Source organism: Mandrillus leucophaeus, unplaced genomic scaffold, assembly GCF_000951045.1.
Source record: "Mandrillus leucophaeus isolate KB7577 unplaced genomic scaffold, Mleu.le_1.0 Scaffold97, whole genome shotgun sequence".
NCBI lineage: Eukaryota > Metazoa > Chordata > Mammalia > Primates > Cercopithecidae > Mandrillus > Mandrillus leucophaeus.
In genome coordinates, this window is record NW_012110585.1 from 3,071,146 (window position 1) to 3,090,876 (window position 19,731).

At 52.3% G+C, this 19,731-nt stretch overlaps 1 protein-coding gene across 1 annotated transcript in view; it reads left to right on the top strand.

Moving 5' to 3' along the window:
- Positions 1–19,731, top strand: part of LOC105532574 (chromosome unknown open reading frame, human C8orf74) — a 26,471-nt gene that overhangs the window by 2,481 nt on the left and 4,259 nt on the right. Inside the window, exon 2 of the mRNA XM_011970740.1 lies at positions 303–495. Coding sequence (XP_011826130.1) covers positions 303–495 — 193 coding nt within the window. The remainder of the gene's footprint in view (positions 1–302; positions 496–19,731) is intronic.

Genomic DNA, 19,731 nt, shown 5'->3' on the forward strand with positions numbered 1-19,731 from the left:
CCCTGCAGCCCCCATATCACGCCCTGCAGCCCCCATATCATGCCCTGCAAACCCCATATCTTGCCCTGCAAACCCCATATCATACCCTGCAGCCCCCATGTCACACCCTGAAGCCCCCATATCATGCCCTCCAACCCCCATATCACACCCTGCTGCCCCCATATCACGCCCTGCAAACCCCATGTTACACCCTGCTGCCCCCATATCACGCCCTGCAAACCCCATATCACACCCTGCTGCCCCCATATCATGCCCTGCAAACCCCATATCACACCCTGCAATTCCCATGTCATGCCCTGCAGAGACCACAAGGTCGGGAGCGCCTGCGGAGGCTTCTGAACTGGGAGGAGTTTGACGAACAGAGAGACTCCCGGAGGAGCATCCTGCTGGACACCCTCTACGAGAGCATCATCTTTGCAGTGGGCAAAGGCTTCCCATGGGTGGAGGTGGCCCAGGTGGTCAAGTTCACGGAAGAGCTGCTAAAGGAAACCAAAGGTAAGGGGCGTCCAGGGCAGGAGTCAGCAGAGGCTGGTGGGATGGGTGGGTGCACGTAGGACTCCCCTGCCATTCACAGCCCTGGCAGCCTGGGAGGAGCCAGGGCCCCTTCCTGCCTTTCCCTGGCACTGGGCCTCCTCACACGCTTGAAAATACGGTCTCTACCCAGGCTCCCCAAACAACCTCTCTGAGTCTTCACTGGTCTGCCTGACTGTAAATCTGAACCACTCCAAGCTGTGGGCACAACAGCCAGGGTGTTCGCTTTTGTTTTGGTTTGGTTTGGTTTCGCTTAACGTAAATCAAATGTGTCACCTTCCCCGACTTAAAACCCTTCATGGACCCTGAAGGGCTGCATGTTGTTCCTGGTAGGAGATCTGGCTTTGCTGCAAGTCCCAGGGGAGTCCCGGAGCTTGCTCATGCACAGACGGGGGATGCAGTTAGGCGGGTACATGGAGGCAGCATTGCTCCCACCCTGGCCCTGTGCTGGGCTTGCATGAGAAAAGGACCTGGTGGCATGAGGAGCTGTGGTCACTCCACCCACCTCTTGGGCAACGAAGTGCAGATTCATTCATTAGGCAAATACATGAGGCAGGCTCTCTGTGGTTGCCCTCGCAGTGGTGCTTCATTCCACTGAGAAACATCCGTGGGTGCTAAAAGTAGTGGGCGAATGCTTGATGAGAAATGGGATACTTCCATGCTTTCTAAGAACCTCTCTCACAGCATCCTTCCTAGTGACAAAGAGAAAGGAATACTCTTACAGGGAAGAAGCTGACAGCTGCCTCCTTAGTCAAATGATCCAAGTGGACATTGTCAGTAAGAGGCCACACAGAGAATCCCATGTGCCTGGTCGGATGCAGCGAGAAACCAGCATCCTCCCATTATGGTTCCAACAAAGACTCACGGCCCAAATCTAATCAAGAGAAAACAGCAAATTAGGAGCATTGCTCAAAGTAGTTCTCCTGCCAGATCCAAACAGTCAAAGGCCATAAGAGCCAAGGAAAGACTGATAAACCTTTCCAAACTGAAAGAGGCGAAAGGATGTGTTCAAACGTGACCTGTGGCCGTCTTTTTGCTATAAATGAGGTTATTGGGAGAACTGTGGAAACCAGAGTGAGGTCTGGGGACCCGGCGGTAGTGACACGTTCAGGGTGAGGGTCTGGATCGGATGGTCGTGATGATGAACGTTCTTGCTTTAGAAGATATACGTGAAATGATGCTTCGGTGGGGTGTGTCGGGTGGGGCACTTCTTTTAAGTGGACTGGAAAGAGTTTCTTTCTACTATTGTTGCAACTTTTCATGTAATTTATTTTGCTTTGAAATTATTTTCCAAAAAAAGTATAATAAGATTTTTTTAAAGTGAGGCACATTACAGGTCTTCCCTGGCTTTCTGGTCATAATCTCAGTAGCTGCCAATCACACAGGCTGCACGATGCTATGTCTCTCATGCACAAGGCGCCATCCTCAAGGCAGCCATAACTCATCACTCAGTACTGCTGGCAGCATGTCAATGTCCTTCTCTAATCTCACCACTTCTGACCATCCCCAGGGCCAGTACCATTTCCACCCCCCTCTCTTGATTGGTCCACTACTTTCAAATCTTGCATTCTGCAACTGATTTGCCAAACTGCGAGTGCTTTTTCAGACACACAGAATGTCCCACGGCACCTCTGTTTGAAGGCATCCAGTGCTCCCAGCCTTAGGCACACCTGGGTCAGCCTTTCTTTAATCTCTTCGGCTGCCAGGTTCTCTTCCAATTCTCTCCTGCCAGGCTGCGTTCCTACCCAGTGGTCCCAGCCTAAAGGCTAGAGCAAGACATGGCATCACTCACAGGCTGGACTCAGAGATCCTCGGGACATCTCATCCCCCTCCTGCCATCCCTAGCCCCACGGACAGGAGCCTTCAGGGTGTCTCTCAGGGTCCTGCCTCCCCACTGCTCACAGCCACATGTGGGTACCAGAGTTCAATCCTGGTGTCTGAGCTCTGGAGGGGTTCGTGGCCAGAACAGACACTGACAACCAGGAAGAGGGATGTCAGCCGCAAGCAAGCAGGTGGGAAGCAAACTCTTTCAAGTCCCCATCAGAGCCTTCACAGGCCAAGCCCTTGGAAAACAGTCGATGATGATGCAAACCCAACTTCAACCCAAGATGAGGGCGCCCTGGAGCTTTCGGCACTTCTGGTTGGAGCATGCCTTACCAACACGGCACAGCTATGTCTCATGGACTCTCCAGCTGGGTGCACAGAAAACTCCTCTCCCTGACTACAGGGAGCCCCTGGATGCCAACTAAGCTCTTCCAGCTTCTGCTGGCACCCCCTAAGGGACAGGGAATCCCTCCTCCTCCTGCACTTCATTCCCTACATGACCACACTCATCATTAGGAAGTTCTTCCTTGTATCTAGCCTATAGCTGCCTTCTGCCCCTCTCCAAATCTGTCTTCCAGATTCTCAGCAGCCTGTGGGCCCTGAGCATATTTATTGAGCTTCATATAATGCGACTAGTACATCTTTCCATTTGGACTAGGCATCCTAGTACCTTTTATTATTCTTTTAAAAATTCAAATATTTACTGAAATGCTAGCTAAATTTCTGCTACATACATTTATTTAGAGCTTCCTTAAATCATATATATGCCATTTTATTTATTTAACATATATTCATTATTTACTATAGTTTAGTCTTCAGACGCTGTATATAATGAGTCAAATATGCCTGTGTTTACTACCACCCATACCACATCATCTCTTTTTCTATTTTAATATGACATCCTTCCCATAGACCCTGCCCCCCACCACCTCCTAACTAACCTCTGCCACCTCTCTCGCTGCCCTCATCCAAGTAGCCTTGTGTTTTTCAGTATTAGTCTTAACATATGGCATCTGGATTCAAACACAGCAATCAGTGAGGTGGTCAGGGATGTGCATTCTCCCCTGTGCTGGTCATGATGCTCCTGTTTATATAGCCGATGAGGGCATTGGCTTTATCAGCATCAGGTACACAGATTGGCATCAGGCTGGCAGTCCACTAAAGCCCCTAACCATTTCCCCATCCTGCCCTTGTGCAATGGCGATTTCAAATGCACTTGCAGACCCTCACAGTCACCCCCACGGATGCCACCTCGTTCAGACTGGCCTTCCTTTCCTTCCTCCTGAAATATTCTCCGCCTTAATCCTGGCCCATCCAGCTTAGGAGTTTCTCCTCTCACCTTCGTATTATCTGAAGAAGCGTGAGGCATGGTTGATACAAACATGGACTCAAAACAAACTCTTAGGTGGGCTTCCCGTGCCTGAAGTTAAACTGGCTGAAAATAGACATCAGGAGGTTGGGGGTTCAGAGGGAAAATTCAGGTCCTACCTGGCCCCTTACTGGGTGCATGATCTAGGGCAAGTCTCATCCCTCTGAGCCTCTGTGAACACATCTAGAAAAATGGGGACGCAGGATCACTCTCCTCCTGGGATTATTAGAAGGATCAAATGAGACCATGCCTGAAAGCCCACAGCATGGCGCTCGGTGCCTGGGAAGGGCCCAGTGAGTGGCACCTTTATTCTTAGGAGACACAGGGACCTGGGAACTCGAAGGAGTAGGATGTGATCCAGAAACCTGGCATAGTCAGGGGTCACCTGCTTCAGATCAGCCCTAGCAAGAACGAGGCCCAGTAGACACGTGCCAGGGCCCCTTCTCCTCAGCCCCTGCACTGCCCAGTGACCCTGCACTGCAGGAGATGGGACAGGGTCAGAGGCAGGGCCAGGAAGTAATTAAAAAAAAAAAAAAAAGCAAACTGCAGATTTGTTTCAGAAGTCAGGAGGGAGACAGGAGGCAAATGAGACTGTCCCAGTTCCACCCAGGGGGTGACTGACCCACCAGGAGAGCTGGCTCCTGAGAGCCATGTCAGGCTGGCTGCAGTGCGGAGAGAGTAGGCAGCCGAGTGCAGCTGGAGCACCCCAGGATGCAGAGCCCCACGAGAGCCAGGCCTCCTGCACCTTGGCTCACCACGGTGCTGGTCAGGATGGTGCCTGCTGTCCCTGAGCCAGGAGGCTGGCCCAGGTGGTGTCCTTGTCAGCACCTGTGTTCTTACTGCCTTGCGCAGGGACACTCATGAGAACGTGAACAACCCCACAGTCCCCCAGATGCAGAGGGTAGAATTCCAGCAGCACCTCCTTCCCCAGGTCCTCCTCACTGACAAACGCTGCCGTCACCTCCAGGCCCAGGCTGAGCCCTACATGTTTCTAGGGCCCCAGTTTTGCTATTTCCTAACTGTGGGACCTTGGCCATTCTCTCTGTGCTTCAGGTCACTCATCTGTAAATTTGGGACAAGAACAACATCCGCTTCACAGGCTTGTTGAGTTCATTTATGGCCCTGGAAAGGTGACCAGCATAGAGGAAGCCCTGAAAGTGTGCACTGGAGTCTGCCTGTATGTTACACCCACTTGCAAGGGTCTCAGGCACCCTCCTGGGCTCCACTGTCCACCAGGAACTTTAGGTCCTCTGCCTGCCCCACCCGGACGGCAGTGACCTAGGCAGTCCTGGGGCACCGCTCGTGGAAACTGCAGCCTTGCCTCCCCCGGCTTTGCTCAGTTGTTTCTGCTCCAGTTCTGCCCAACCCCAGCCCTAACCTTGATCTTCTCTGGTGACATCCAAGTGGCACTGCGCAGGTTTGGACCATAGGCTCTGAGTCACCAGCCCTTATCTATCCTCCATTCCCTCCTCTGCCCTCCAGCCCCGGGTAAACTCCCCTCCTGACTAAGCCTCTCCCTGTCCTTGGATCGCACCACCCAGAGTTGATCTTGGCCCCTCCAGCGTTGGGCCTTATGGGCTAAGCTTCTCTCTCCAGGCCATGGCCACGGCCTGGACGCCTCACACCTGCATTTCTGCAGCTGCGTTCCCTCTGGGCCCTGCAGGCGTGCCCAGTCCGGCTCCTTTCCTGCGATGACTGTCTCGTCTGTCCTTCTCACGCCCTGCTTCACCAGGCCATCCCCCTTCCCTCTCCACTCAGACCACGGGCCTCTCTGGAGTCCTCAGCTGGAGAGTGAGAAAGGCCTGGCCTGGAGAGGCTGGAGCTGTGGGAGAGGGGTCTGCACCCTGTACATCTTTGTCCCCTCCGACCCCCGAGTGCTGAGTGACGCATACGGCACAGAATAGGAGTTGAAGGAAGAAACAAATGAACGAACCAATAAATGAGTCGATTCCTGATGCCCATGGAGACAGAGAGTTCAAGATGCGCAGAGGAGGCGAGGGCTGGCCTCCAGTGACGCTCCTTGCCCCAGTGACTTGACCAATGCCTTGCCCCAGTGACGCTCCTTCCACACTGCACACACCACTGATGTGACAGGCAGCAGAGCAAACTCTGCAGTCAAGAGGTCTCAGTTGAAATCCCACCACTGTCACTTCATTGCACAGCCTTGAGAACATTAGTTTCCCTCTCTGTGCCTCTGTTTCCTCTTCTGTAAAATGGGGGCAGTAACAGTTCCTACTTACAGGAAGGAGCAAATGAATCGGACATGCAGCACTCGCAGCAGGGTGAACAGCACATAGTAAGTGCTTAACCAATGTTCACTACCATATGCCTGGAGGCGACACGGGATGGTCCCATGTCCATGTCCACCCATGTCCAAGACTCGCCAAGCAGAGAGAAGGTGCCGCTCTCTGCAGCCATGGTTCAGGGCAAGAAGGAGCTGCATGCAGGCCATCGGGGCGCTCACTGTCTATGCCCTTTCTTGCCTTCCCTTCATCCTGCAGATGGGTTCAAGGCATGGGCCAGCAGAAGGGAGGGCCGGACCACCTCTGGCCTGGACTCTAACCAGCTGCCCACACTCACGCTTGGCCCTGGGCACACGAGGGAGCCATCCTTGCTGCCTACCAGACCAAGAGAGCAGGAAACTGCTGTCCTCAGGAGGGGGCTCTGGTGGCCAGGGGCAGAAAGAGCTGGCGTAGGTGGCAGGTCAGGTCCCTGGCACATTCCAGCTCTTTCCCACCTTGCATCCCACCCTGTCCTCCTCTTGGCATTATGCCTATCTCAGAATGTGGGTGCAGGTAGCCAGGGCAGGGGCGGGGGTTCTGTGTCTGTTTCGGCTAAAATCCGTACTGGGCTTTCAGTCGTCCTGGAAGGTGGCTCCTCCAGGGATGTTTTCGTTGCTAGTCTGGAGCTAAGGATGGTTGCGTTGTGTTTGCATTCTAGATAAGAAAGTTGGCAGTCGCAGTGGAGGAGGGTCATGTTTGCACAGCAGTGATTCAGAGCTCTGCCAGGACAGCTACCAGTGCAGCATATCTCCCGGCCCAATCAGGCCTTGGCATGGGGAGGGAGGGGGCCCTTTCTTCAAAAGCTTTGGCTTGCCCTGGCCTGGCAAATGTCTCTCCAGGACATTCTGCTCCCCACACCAGGCCAGAAGAAGCAGTCCTTTCCTTGTGCCTTCTTGGCCAGCCTCCAGGAGTCTCTGGGCAGACCATATCCAGCCATCTCCCCTGGGCCAAGGGTGAAGCCACCAGCTGTGACACAGAGCGGGAGTCTTCCAGCTTGGGACGTCCTGGTGGGAGAAAACCACAGGACGGGGGGCACAGTTTGCCCACCTTGTCTAACCCCGGGGAGGCTCAGGAGAGGACAGGGATGTGGGGGCCTCGAGGAGCCGCAGAGATTTAGGGTACCCAGGAAGCCTGCACAGGAGGCAGGAAAGGTGGGGACAACCTCCCCTGCTTCAGGCTTCCCTTGACAGAAAGCTGAGCCTGGAGGTGTCCCACCTGTGGCCACCTGGCACCTGTAGGACCTCCCCAGCCCACCACCGCTCTGACCTCTGTGCCACTCCGCCCTTCATCATCATCACGCGTGGCAGGCACGGCCTCTCTCAGACGCTCCATCAAGACAGCTGAAGCAGGAAGAACCTTTTCATATGGCCAGGCCCCCAAATCCCAGGCCTGGCAGGAGGTGGGCCTTGAGACCGGTCAATGGAGGCACAGGGCATCCGGGTGAGTGCCTGGTGAAAGGCATCATGGTCCTGGCATCTGCAATTCCACCCATGGTCACTCCTGATTCTAAAGGAAATGTTGCCCGGGTAGCCTAGGACGGGAAAGCAGCCACCTGCCCACAGCAGCCTGGGCTGGCAGGAGGCAGTGACTCTTCCAAGCTCCTGGCACAACAGTTCTTGCTGGGACAATCATGGCCATGCCTAGGGTCTGCCCAGCAGCCCTGAAGTACTCCGCCCTCAACTGGGGAGCCTCCAGCCTCTCAAGACCCGCGAAGCAGAGAGAAGGTGCCACCCCCGCAAAGCAGAGAGAAGGTGCCACCCCCACGAAGCAGAGAGAAGGTGCCACCCTCTGCAGCCTGGGAAAGGCCTCCAGGGACCCTCCTTCCCAACCAGAACCTGACACCCCTCAGGCGAGACCTGGAGGAGCCTTTAAATGAGACTTCATGATTGACGGATGGTGGAAGTCTCCACAGCAGCTCTAGATTGAGATCTTAGAGGGGCATTTCTTGGGACAAACGGGCAACTCTCCTTGTGTAGATGCCTCCCTGTGGTATTAGTTCACCAGGGCTGCCGCACAGAACCACGTACTGTGTGGGTTCAACAACAAACATTCATTTCCTCATAGTTCTGGAGGCTGGAAGTCCAAGGTCAAGGTCCTGGCAGGGCTGGTTTCTCTTGAAGCCTCTCTCCTTGGCTTGCGGACGGCCACCTTCTCCTCCCATCCTCTCGTGGTCTCTCTCTGTGCACCTGTGCCCTGGCGTCTCTGTGTGTGTCCATGTTTTCTCTGCTTATGATGACAGCAGTCCTGTTGACTGAAGGCCAGCCCTAATGATCTCATTTGACCCTAATCAACTCTATAAAGACCTTCTTTCCAAGTACGTCCTGACACACTGGAGGTTAGGACCTCACCAAGTAAACTAGGGTGTGAGCAGTCCATCTTATAACACTGAGGGAGGTCACCACTCCTTGGGTGAGCCAGTTTCAGTAAGTAGGCCAGAAATCAAGACGGGGTCATAGAAACCTTCCCCTGCCTTCCGCAAGAGACCATCCATCCCACAGAGGGAGGCCTTGTGTGTCATGTGCCTGGCCTTTTACACAGCTTCTGTAATTGTCACTGCAGTCTGGCATCACAGGTGCCATTTGAAAGATGAAGACACTGAGGTCTGGAGAGATTAGGTAACTTGCCCAAGGCCATACCTCGAGTGACAGGTGTCGGGATTTGAACCAGGTCAGCGCCCACCCAGCCGCGCAACTTTTAATTTTGACCACGGAGACCTGTCCACACGTCCAGGGGTGCAGGAAGGCCTGAGAAGCAGGCAGCCCAGGAGAGTCCCCACAGCAAGTGGGCTGGGGCTGCAGAGTGCAGACAGAGCAACACCTGGATGAACCAGGACTGACACCTACTGACTTCCTAACTGGGTCACCCAGAGCTGTTCACAGGAGAGGCTGGATCCTGGCCCCAGCAGGAAGGCTCCAGGATGGTGAGTGGCCCAGGCCCAGCTGGCAGGGTGAGTTGTGCCCTTTGGCTAAGGTGTCCTGGCCTGGATGTGCCACCTGTGTGTGGGCAGATGGTACACGTTCTCTTAGGACCCCTTCCCACGTCTGAATTCTCAGGTTCTTCCCCCATCAGCTGGACATACTGGTCAGCCTTGGAGTCCCCAGCATTAGAGGGGACAAGGTATGAGAATGGAGTAGCCGCATCTCAGGCTGGGAATGGCACTGTGTCCCCGAGACGGTGGGACTGCCCAGTTGCTTTCATCTCCGGGGGATGATGACCATGAGGATGACAAGGATCCCAAGTCAGGGCTTCCCTCACCAAGCTCGAGTCAGCTGAAGGGCTTGGCCAAGATGCACTGGCAGTGCCCCCGTTGTGGCTACAGGGACTGTCAGCTCCATGGAAATCCCCACAGCTTCTGAGAGTTGAGAGGGGCCCCAGAAGTCTCCGGATCCAACCCCCACCTGACACACACATCCAGGAATCCCGTCTCTCCAGTGTCTGAGCATCTGAGGCCCTCAGCTGTCAGACTGATGGGGAGCACCTCCTCACTTCTGGAGGGGAGACCTACTCTGCCAGTGAGCAGCCGGTGCTTCTGGAAAGTTCTTCCTGCTGTTGTACTGAAAGCTGCCTCTTTGAGCCTTCTGCTGGCTGGCCCCTGTTCTGCCCCATTCTCCAGCAAGCCCAGAGTGAACCCAAATCCCTGCGCGCTAAGGAGCCGGCCTTCCTGTGAGGCTAGGCAGGAGGTGACCGCAGCAGGACAGGAGCCCCATGCTTCCAGGAGGAACAGGGAAGGGATTGATGATCATAATCTCAGCCATAGACATGGCACACTGAGCCCTCTGCCCATATCATCTCATTTGATCTCCATGGCAGTCTTGGGTGCATGGGTACTGTTGTCCCCATTTCACTAACACAACTGAAGTTCAGAGAGGTTAGGTAACTTGTCAATCATCACACAGTAAAGCGCAGAACCAATATTAACCTTGGGTCTTCCTGGCCACAGAGCCTATCCCTTCTGCCAAAGCTCTTTCACATGAATCATTCTAGCTTCCTGATTCCTGAGAAATGGGGGCAAGGATTGGTGAGGTGCCGAGTCTGCTAAGTGGACCAGGTAGGGGGACTATTGTGGACAAAGAGAAGGGCGTGGACAAGAGCCCATGACAGTCTTTAAAGCATATGGTCCTGGCCAGGCGCGGTGGCTCATGCCTGTAATCCCAGCACTTTGGAAGGCTGAGGCGGGTGGATCATGAGGTCAGGAGATCGAGACCATCCTGGCTAACATGGTGAAATCCCGTCTCTACTAAAAATACAAAAAAAAATTAGCTGGGCGAGGTGGCAGGTGCCTGTAGTCCCTGCTACTCTGGAGGCGGAGGCAGGAGAATGGTGTGAACCCGGGAGACGGAGCTTGCAGTGAGCCGAGATTTCGCCATTGCACTCCGGCCTGGGCGACAGAGCGAGACTCCGTCTCAAAAACAAAACAAAACAAAAAAAACATATGGTCCTGTGCTTGCCCTCTGAACTCTAGGCAAGTGACCAAAAAGAATGTCTTTAAAAGGACAATAAAAAAATATTTCTAATCCTAGTGTTTGAGTAGATTTTCCCTTAATATGGCTATTGGTTTATAGTAGACCCCTCTAATCCACCATCAGGAATATATTTCAACACCCCCCAGGTGGTGCCTGAAACCGGGGATAGTACCACACCCTATATCCACTACTCGCAAATTTATTTGTCTCCCTTCATAGTTTCACAGATAGAAGATTTGTTCTTAGGTAGTTCTTAGAAACCTCAGCATGTGATTTTCTTTCTTTCCTTACAAAATCAAGAACTTTCACCTTTTCACTGAAAGGAAGCACTTGGTAGCTTATGTTTGGCATATCCAAACTGCCAGCATCACTACTATTGCACTTTGGGGCCATCATTAAGTCAAATAAGGGTGACTTGAGCACGAGCGCTGTGATAACTCGACGGTACTTTTGATACCGGAGATGGCTCCTAAGTGACCAACGGGAGGGTGGCGTTGACAGCAGGGGTCCCCTGAAGGAAGGAGTGATCCACGCTCCATGTGGGACGGAGCGGGATGATGCAGATTCCATCATGCCACTCAAAACGGTGCAACATCTAAAACTTACGAACTATTTATTTCTGGAAATTTCTACTTAATGTTTTTGGACTACGGTTGGCCACAGGTTACTAAAACCAAGGAAACTGGAGCTGCAGTTAAGGGGGGACTACTGTATCTTAACAAATTGAAAAGACATAGTGGATGAAACCAATATGGCAGTTCCTCAAAAAGGCAACCATGGAATTGGCATATGATTCAACAATTGTTCCTGTGGGTACACACCCAAAAGAATTGAGAGTGGAGACTCGGGCAGGTGTTTGTACACCTAGGCTCATAGAAGAATTGCTTACAGTAGCCAAAAGTGAAAGTCACCCAGGTGAGCATGGATGGATGAATGGATAAGCAGAATGTGGTCTATCCATACAATGGAATATCATTCAGCCTTATAAAGGAAGGCAATTCTGCCCCATGCTACAACATGGAGGAACCTTGAAGACATTATATTACATGAAATAATCTAGATGCAAAAGAATAAATATCGTATGAGTCTGTCTGTGAGGAACCCAGAGTAGTCAAATTCATAGAGACAGGAAGTAGAATGGGGATTGCCAAGGGCCGGGAGGAGGGGGAGTGTGGAGTTAATGTTTAATGGATATGGAGTTCTAGTTTGGGATGATGAGAAAGTTCTGGAGATGGATGGTAGTGATGGCTGCAAAATAATGTGAATGTTCTTAACGTCATAGAACTATACATTTAAAAATAGTTAAAATGGGCTGCGTGCGGTGGCTCACGCCTGTTAATCCCAGCATTTTGGGAGGCCAAGGCAGGCGGATCATGAGGTCAGGAGATTGAGACCATCCTGTCTAACACAGCGAAATCCCGTCTCTACTAAAAATACAAAAAATTAGCCAGGCATGGTGACACATGCCTATAGTCCCAGCTACTCAGGAGGCTGAGGCAGGATAATTGCTTGAACCCAGGAGATGGAGGTTGCAGTAAGCCAAGTTTGTACCACTGCACCCTAGCCTGAGTGACAGAGTGAGACTCTGTCTCAAAAAAAAAAAAAAAAAAAAAAAAGAAAGAAAGAAAGAAAGAAAAAGAAAACAGTTAAAATGGTCAATTTTAGGTTATAGGTTATATATATTCACAACAATTGAAAAATTAAATTTAAATCCAAGAATGCTAGTGGACATATTGTAGTGCTGTGTATTTCATATATCTTCCATTCACTCCTAAAAAATGTCTGTGGTGTACTCTCCTTGGAGTTGGAGGATCTGGATTGAGAACTGATTTCACTACTGAATAGCAGTAGACAAGCCACACGCATGCTCTAAACCTCAGTTTCTTCATCTGCTAAATGGTGTCAAACACCTATTTCATAGGTTGGTTGTGGTAATTAAATGAGTTGATGGATAATGTAAATGCTTTATAACTGTAAAATAACACGCTAATGTAGTGGTAGTATTATTTCCTGAGAGCTTAGCACTGGGCAGCAACCACAGGTCCAGAGCTTTCTGGGAAGATTTCCCATTATCTGCCCTGTCGTTCTCATAAGCACCCACATGCTTTTCAGTGCAAGAATCTAGACTTGGGTCTATGGCCATACCACCTTGAACGTGCCTATCTTGTCTGGTCTTGGAAGCTAAGCAGAGTCGGACATGGTTAGTACTTGGATGGGAGACCACCCTGGAACACCTGGTGGTATTTAAAAATTAATTAATTCAATAAAGTAATAGTAAGAAAAAGAGAATCTTGATTTGGATTTGGGAAGTCTGGCCCATCTAGCAGTTTCTTGCCATGGAGGCATCCACAATAGTGGGGAGAAAGAGGATACAGCCCAAGGGTCTGTTGAGTTATGTAGTAAGTAGAGGCCTCTTCCCCTACCCTCTGCACCCCATAACTGGGGACCTAGCCCACTCCCAGTTGTCCTGTCCCCAACATGAGATTTAGGGCCACCAACCTCCTGTGCAGTTGAAAACTCGTATGTAACTTTAGACTCTTCCAGAATTTACTTACTAATAGCCTACTGTTGACCAGAAGTCTTACTGATAATGTAAACAGTTGATTCACATATATTTTGTATGTAATATGTATTATGTACTGTGTTCTTACAATAAAGTAGGCTGAAGAAAGTATTAAGAAAATCATAAGGAAGAGGAAATACATTTACCCTTCATTAAGCGGAAGTGGATTATCATCAAGGCCACTATTCTCGTCATCTTCATGTTGAACAGGCAGAAGGGGAGGAAGAGCAGGGGTTGGTCTTACCGTTTTGGGGGTGGCACAGGAAGAAAATCTATGTGTAAGTGGACCCGCAGGAGCATCTGGAGGCCAAAAGTTAGAATTCAGTCCAGGGACTCCTTCCTCTTGCAGTTCCAACCCATGTTGTCCCAGGGTCAACTGTAACAGCTATTGCAAAACATTCTTTGGAAAATGTGACCAATGGGATTGGAGGTCCCTTGCAGTGTCCACCTCCAAGAATCTACAAAAAGACCTCAAAGCTGCTTGGAGCTGGATGGCCTGGAGTTTGAATTCCAGCTGAGGCACTTACCACCTGAGTGGCCTTATGCAAACCCCTCAGCCTCTTTGAGCCTCGGTTTCTCTCCCGGGTGAAGAGGGGTTGGTGCCTGTGCCAGCCTCACTGTGCTGGGAGCTAGGAGACTGAGTGACCTAGAGCATGCATGGCACAAGACAGTGGGCGCTCCCTAACTGAGGGGAGCTCACCTGGGCAGTACAGTCCCTGGCACCCAGGGGTGAAGGAGTTTACTAGTAGAGTCTCCCCAGGAGCACAAAGGGGGCAGAGGGCAATGCAGGGGGATGAAGGATGCGGTTGGGTGGAGATGGTGGGCCCCTGCTTTCGTCTGCTTCCCACCATACCGGGTCAGCCCTGGTAGGCGCTCAGGTGTTGGGAAAGGTGAGCAGTGCCAGGCTGTAGCTTGACTTGGTTCCTGCCCCTGGGAGGCAAGATGGGGGAACCAAACTGGTTTATCGGGGTACCTGGGTCCTCCCGCTCAGGCACACCCAGAAGGAGCAGCCTTCCCCATTTCCAGCCCCACAGGGACATGGCGCATCTCCCCTTGCTCGCCCAGCCCAGACTCCAGGTTTGAGGGGCCAAGAAAGCCACTGGAGCCTCCTGGTCCGAGCAGTTTCTGTCCTGATCATGGAGCTTCTGCTGACATCTGCCCAGCAAGCCTCCCCCGCCCTTCCCCTCCTCATTCCTCCCCTCCCCCACTCCCACTGCATCTCCTCACAGGTGCTGGCCTCCAGGGGCTTGGGGACCATCTTCAGGAAGTTCCCAGCAGCCAATGCAAATGAAGGCCACTCCCTGTTATTGAAGAGCAACTTGCAGGCACAGATCTGTCCGCCCTGCAGCCAGCGGCTTCTCCCTGAGACTTAATCCCTCTGCTTTCTGAGTCACCAGGAACTTCTCAACCCGAGGCCCAGGGAGTGTGGTCCAAGGCCAAGAAAGTATGTCTCATGAGCGGGCTTCCAACAAGCTTTGCTGAAACCCAGAATCAGCCAAGAGTGTCTGGGGGCCGAAAGTTAGAATTCAGCCCAGGGGCTCCTTCCCTGTTGACCCAGGACAAGGTCTGCACTTGGTTTGTACGACCTCTTAGGTGCAGGCCACAGCCCGTGGCCATAGTAGGGCATCGGCCAGGATGACGTCGCCAGGAAACCCTGGCTCAGCACAGCTGCTGAGCGCATTCGCGCTACTGAGCCTCACGGACTTCTCCTTTCAGATCTGGGCTCTGTGTACAGCTGCTGGGGCTGAACAGAGGGGCTCAGGGGCTGGCTTTCGCCAATGAGGCAGACACAGCCACCCACAGCTGCAGGATGCAGGTGACCGCACCCCATGCTCCATCAGGCCAGGCCTGGCTGGAGGAGGAGGGCACCTTCTGGCCAGTTCAGAGAAGGTGTGGAGTCACCTGGTGAAGCTCACACACCGTGGCCCCCACACAGGCCCCGAGTCCAGCTTGCTGATCAAAAATGATGGCCTCATGTCTGCTCACCCTCTGGGATCCCTTGATGGGCAGTCTCTGCTGTCTTCCACGCGGTCACCATCTTCCCTCTGGGATGGCCCCAACCTCTCATGTCTGGCCTCAGTACCTCTCCACCAGGTTCTTAACCCTGAGGAATTTGATAATTCTATGTACGCTATCCTTGGAGGTCCTCGTGTTCCGTGATGAAGTCAACTCTTTCACATGGCACACAGGGCTCTCATGAATGACCCTGTCTACACTGACCACAAGCCCTGGGTCCCCCAGCTCAGTCCCCAGAATCCTGCTTTGCCTCCTGAACAGCTGGGTGTGGCCCTGTGCACACAGCCACGCCGTGCCCCACTCGCCCCAGGCCTTCACCGCTGCTGGCCCCTCTGCTTGGGGTGGCCTTTCCCATCGGCCTCTGGACCCCTGCCTGGTGCCTCCGACATGGGGCATGTGCAGATCCCCTGGCCTCTCAGAGCTCCTCCTTCTCTCACTGTGTCCCTGCGGGGAAGCTCCTGCCAACTGACGGCAGGCCTGCGTGCTCTGACGCCCAGCTCTGCGTGAAAGGACGGGAAGGGACACAGGGCATGTGGGGCCAGGCGGGTCTTTGCTGTCCGGAGGGCAGCAGCAGCCAAGAGCTTCTGGTCAGTGAAGCTGGACCTGGACCCTGCCCTAGACTGATCCCCTCCGAGGCCTTGGCCCTTCCTTCCGACACCGCTTGTTCCTCCTGCTGCCAGAATTGGCTCCCTGGAACCTGGCTCCACTCACCCCCTACCGGCTGGAAACCCTTCTGCCATGTCTGGGTGGGCCTGGCCTGTGGCGCCTGTTCTGCCAGCCCAGCAGCCTCCATGGTGAAAGCCTCGGCCACAGGCAACATCCCCCAATGCCTGGCACATGGGAATGTTCCCTAAATAAATCCTTTTGTGTGTGTGAGAGACAAGATCTCACCCTGTCGTCCAGACTGGAGTGCAGTGGCACGATCTGCAGCCTTGACCTCCTGGGCTCAAGTGATCCTCCTATCTCAGCCTCCTGAGTAACTGGGACTAAAGGCATGCACCACCACGCTGGCTATTTTTTTTTTTATAGTGTTGGGGTCTTTCTATGTTGCCCAGGCTGGTCTTGAACTCCCAAGCTCGAGTGATCCCCCTGCCTTGGCCTCTGAAAGTGCTATGCCCATTCCCTTGTGTCCATTCAACAAGGCTCTCCTTCTCTGCAGCGCACCTCCTAGGAGCTGGGCACTGCTCTGGCACTTGGTACCCAGTAGTGAATAGAAAAGATGGCCTCTCGCTCTCTCACAGCTTGAGTGCTAGTGGAGGGAAAATGACCAAGAACAAATCACATCAGTAAAATGCGCAAGATCAAAGACCTTGATGAGTACTCTGGAGAAAGGCTCCCTCGGGGGTACTGCCAGACGGTGACCCTGGGGGTGGGACCCCTGCAGGGCAGGGCATGCTAGGGGCTTTCAGGGCCTGGCCTACCCAACCTCATCTCCAGCCAGGCAGCTCCTCACCTGCAGATCTCCAGCCTGCTGACTGCCTTCCTCCCCCACCTTTCAGTCCCTCAGAGGGCCATGCCTGCTTCAACCACAGGGCCTTTGCACAAGCTGCTGTTCCTCCTGCCTTGCTCTTCACCACCTCTTTGCCCAGCAAACCCCTTTGATCCAGTCCATCCCAGCCCCTTTACTGCCTCCTCAGGGAAGCCCTTCCTGACCTTCTTCCTGTCCTGTGTGCTGCCAGTCCCACAGAGCCCTGTGCAGAGCTAGATATCTGTGCATTTCCTCCCCAGCCCTCCACCACCTCCCTGGAACCTGGAAGAGTTCTTGGCACAGGGAAACCCCGAATAAGTATTTGTTGACAGAATGAATGAACACCTCCACCTTGACATATTAGAGCTGGTTCATTTACTCTGTAGACTTTGACTGGGCCCCTCCTGTGCACAAATCCCAGTGCTGGGGGCTGAGAATACAAAGGTGGCCATCATTTATTCAACTGTCTCCTCTTCAAGACTGGAAGCTCTCTGAGGGCAGGGGTCATGTCAGAGGTCAGCATCTTACCATATGGTATTCTCTCTGTTGGTAGGCCCACTGTCCCTCAAACATCCCCCGTAAGAACCCGGGGGTTGTGCCGGTTTCTGTCTTGCACACCCTACGTCTGAGGATGGCCAGGTCCTGCCACTCAGATCTGCTCCTTCTGTGCACTGCCCAGAAGACAGAGCTCTGGTTCTGAGTATGGCATCCATCCAAGGCCCTTGTGTCTGTCTTCCACCCACCTCTCCATGCAGCTCTTGCCATCATCTGCCTCCACCTTTAGGTGCCAACGACAACAAGCCTCACCTTTCTCCCACCCAGGCCAGGCTGCTTCTTGCTCCTCTGCTGTCACTCAGCTGGGCTGTGAAGTGGCCCCACCTCTGGGCCTGGCTCAGCCTCACTCTGGGATGCAGCTCACACATCGCCTTCTCTAGAAGGACCCGGTCCTGAAGTCCATGCTCTTCTTCACCCAACTCTGTTCCTCTTTACTATGCACTGCCATTATCTGTTTGTGTCTCTCCTGCAAGCATCTGAGAGCAGGAGATATGACTTATTTGTTGTCAAGTATTGCCAAAATCTTGCATAGTGCCAAGTAATTAATAAGCAGTAACAATTTATAGGTTCAGTCACTATTTGACAAACTAATCTTGGGTGAATGGAAGGATAAATGTGTAAACCGAAAAGTATCTGAGGCAGGTCTCAATCCATTTAGAAGGTTATTTTGCCAAGGTTAATGACATACCTGGAAGAAAGATCTGTTCCTTTCTCCAAGGATAATTTTGAGGGCTTTGATATTTAAAGGGGAAAGTGGGCTGGAGGGAAAAAAAGGAGGGTATGGTGATCCACATGTTGCAAGAGAAAAGGAGCAGGTGGGGAATAATCAATTATGTGTTCCTCCCTTGCTCAGTAAATTGGCACCTTATATAAGATAAGGTGAACATAGAGTAGCTACCTGTGGAGATATTTAACCTTTTATTTGTAGCTACCTGCTTAGGAATGAAAGGAAAGGCAGTTTCTTGTGTTACTCAACTTTCAGGTTAATTTTTTTCTTTTGGCATAGTGAATTGGGTTCCCAAGTTTTTATTTTCCTTTCACAAATGGATAGAAGGATGAGTGAATGGATGGGTGGATACATTGAAGAATTAATGGATGGATGAATAGGTGAATGGATAAACAAATGGGTGGAAAAATAGATGGGTGGATGGAAGAATAGATGAATGAATGGATGGATGGATGGATGGATGGATGGATGGAAGGATGGATAAGTGGAAGGATGATGGATGAATGGATGGATGGGTGGGTGAAAGAATGGATGAATGGAAAGATGGACACAGATGAATGAAGGAAGGAATAGAGGGAAGGCTTGATGGGGGAGGGGAAAGGGGAAGAAAGAAACATTTTTTTGCAAAGGTAGAAATAAATTCTTTCTACAGCATTTATTGATTGCTGGCTTGCATTAGGCTCTGTATGAAGCTGGACATCTTACCACATTTGACCCTTCCAACAAGCCTGTGAAGTCAGTATCACTATTCTGAATTTTACATTTGAGAGAAAAAGGCCCAGTCTCATATCTAAGAGGGACAGAGTATCTCAGACCTCCAAACCTGGTACCCTCACAAGAGGAGTGTGACCCTTGGGCTCCAAGCCTGCTGGTTTGCCATCACAGAAAGGAGAAGTACAGCCTCCAGTCTGTAATTCTGCATGGTGGAGCAGTCCCTCCTTCCCTCCCCCAGGAGGCTGAGATTGCCAGAATCCAGGCGTCACTCCCAGCACATCCTAACATGGCTCCAAGTGGAGTGGTGCCCCTTTTGCTAATATTTTCCCAAGACCATGATGTCTCCACCCTCTGGGTACTTTGGGGAGATTCAAGGTGAATATTTCCATACAGAGCAAGACAGCCTCAGGGACCAGCCAAGAGGGAACATGAAGGGACTGGGGGTGGGGGGACTTCAAAACAACCTTGTGGGCAAGGCTGAGACAGTCCCTGCTGAAGGGGCATGCAGCACTCTAGCCGGGGGTGAGGAAACCGCATAGTGCCCCATGGAGGGCTCACACAAAGGAAGAGCAAAGGAAAGGGTCTGTGGACAAGCCAGGTCCCCCACTTCGGGGAAAAGCCTGGCTCCTTGCCTACAACATGCTACTTTCATTGTCAGCAGGGGGAACTGTGGAATTCTCCAAAGTGCATGATCTGGTGGGCGCCTGGCCCAAGCCCTCATTCTTCAGAGGCGGACACTGAGTCAGGGAGCAGGATAGGCTTGGCCAAGTCCACAGTGCAATTCCAGGACAGTGTCTATGAGAACCCAGGTCTCCAAGCCAGGGCCGTGCTCTCCTGCTGCCCTTGACTTGCCTGTCTCTCTGCCTGATGTCTGCTCATCTACTCACCAGGGTAGGCATGTAATTCAGCCACGACCCTTCATGAACCACCTCCTCTGTTGAGAACCAAGCAGATGATGGGAGAGCCCTGCCTCAAACCACTGTGCTGAGCACCTGAAAGAGTTGTGAGCAGGAGGAGTGAATGGGAGAGGAGGAGAGAAGAAGTGGGGAGATGGGTCACCCCCCGAGGAGCGCTCCCCAAGTGCTACCTTCAGAGCCAATCCTTTGCACGGGGTAAATAATATTTTCCCAACTCTGCAACACAAGCCACCAGCACAACAGTTGCCTGGGCATCAATCACCTGCTTCCACTCTTTTTTTTTTTTTTTTTTCTGGCGGGGG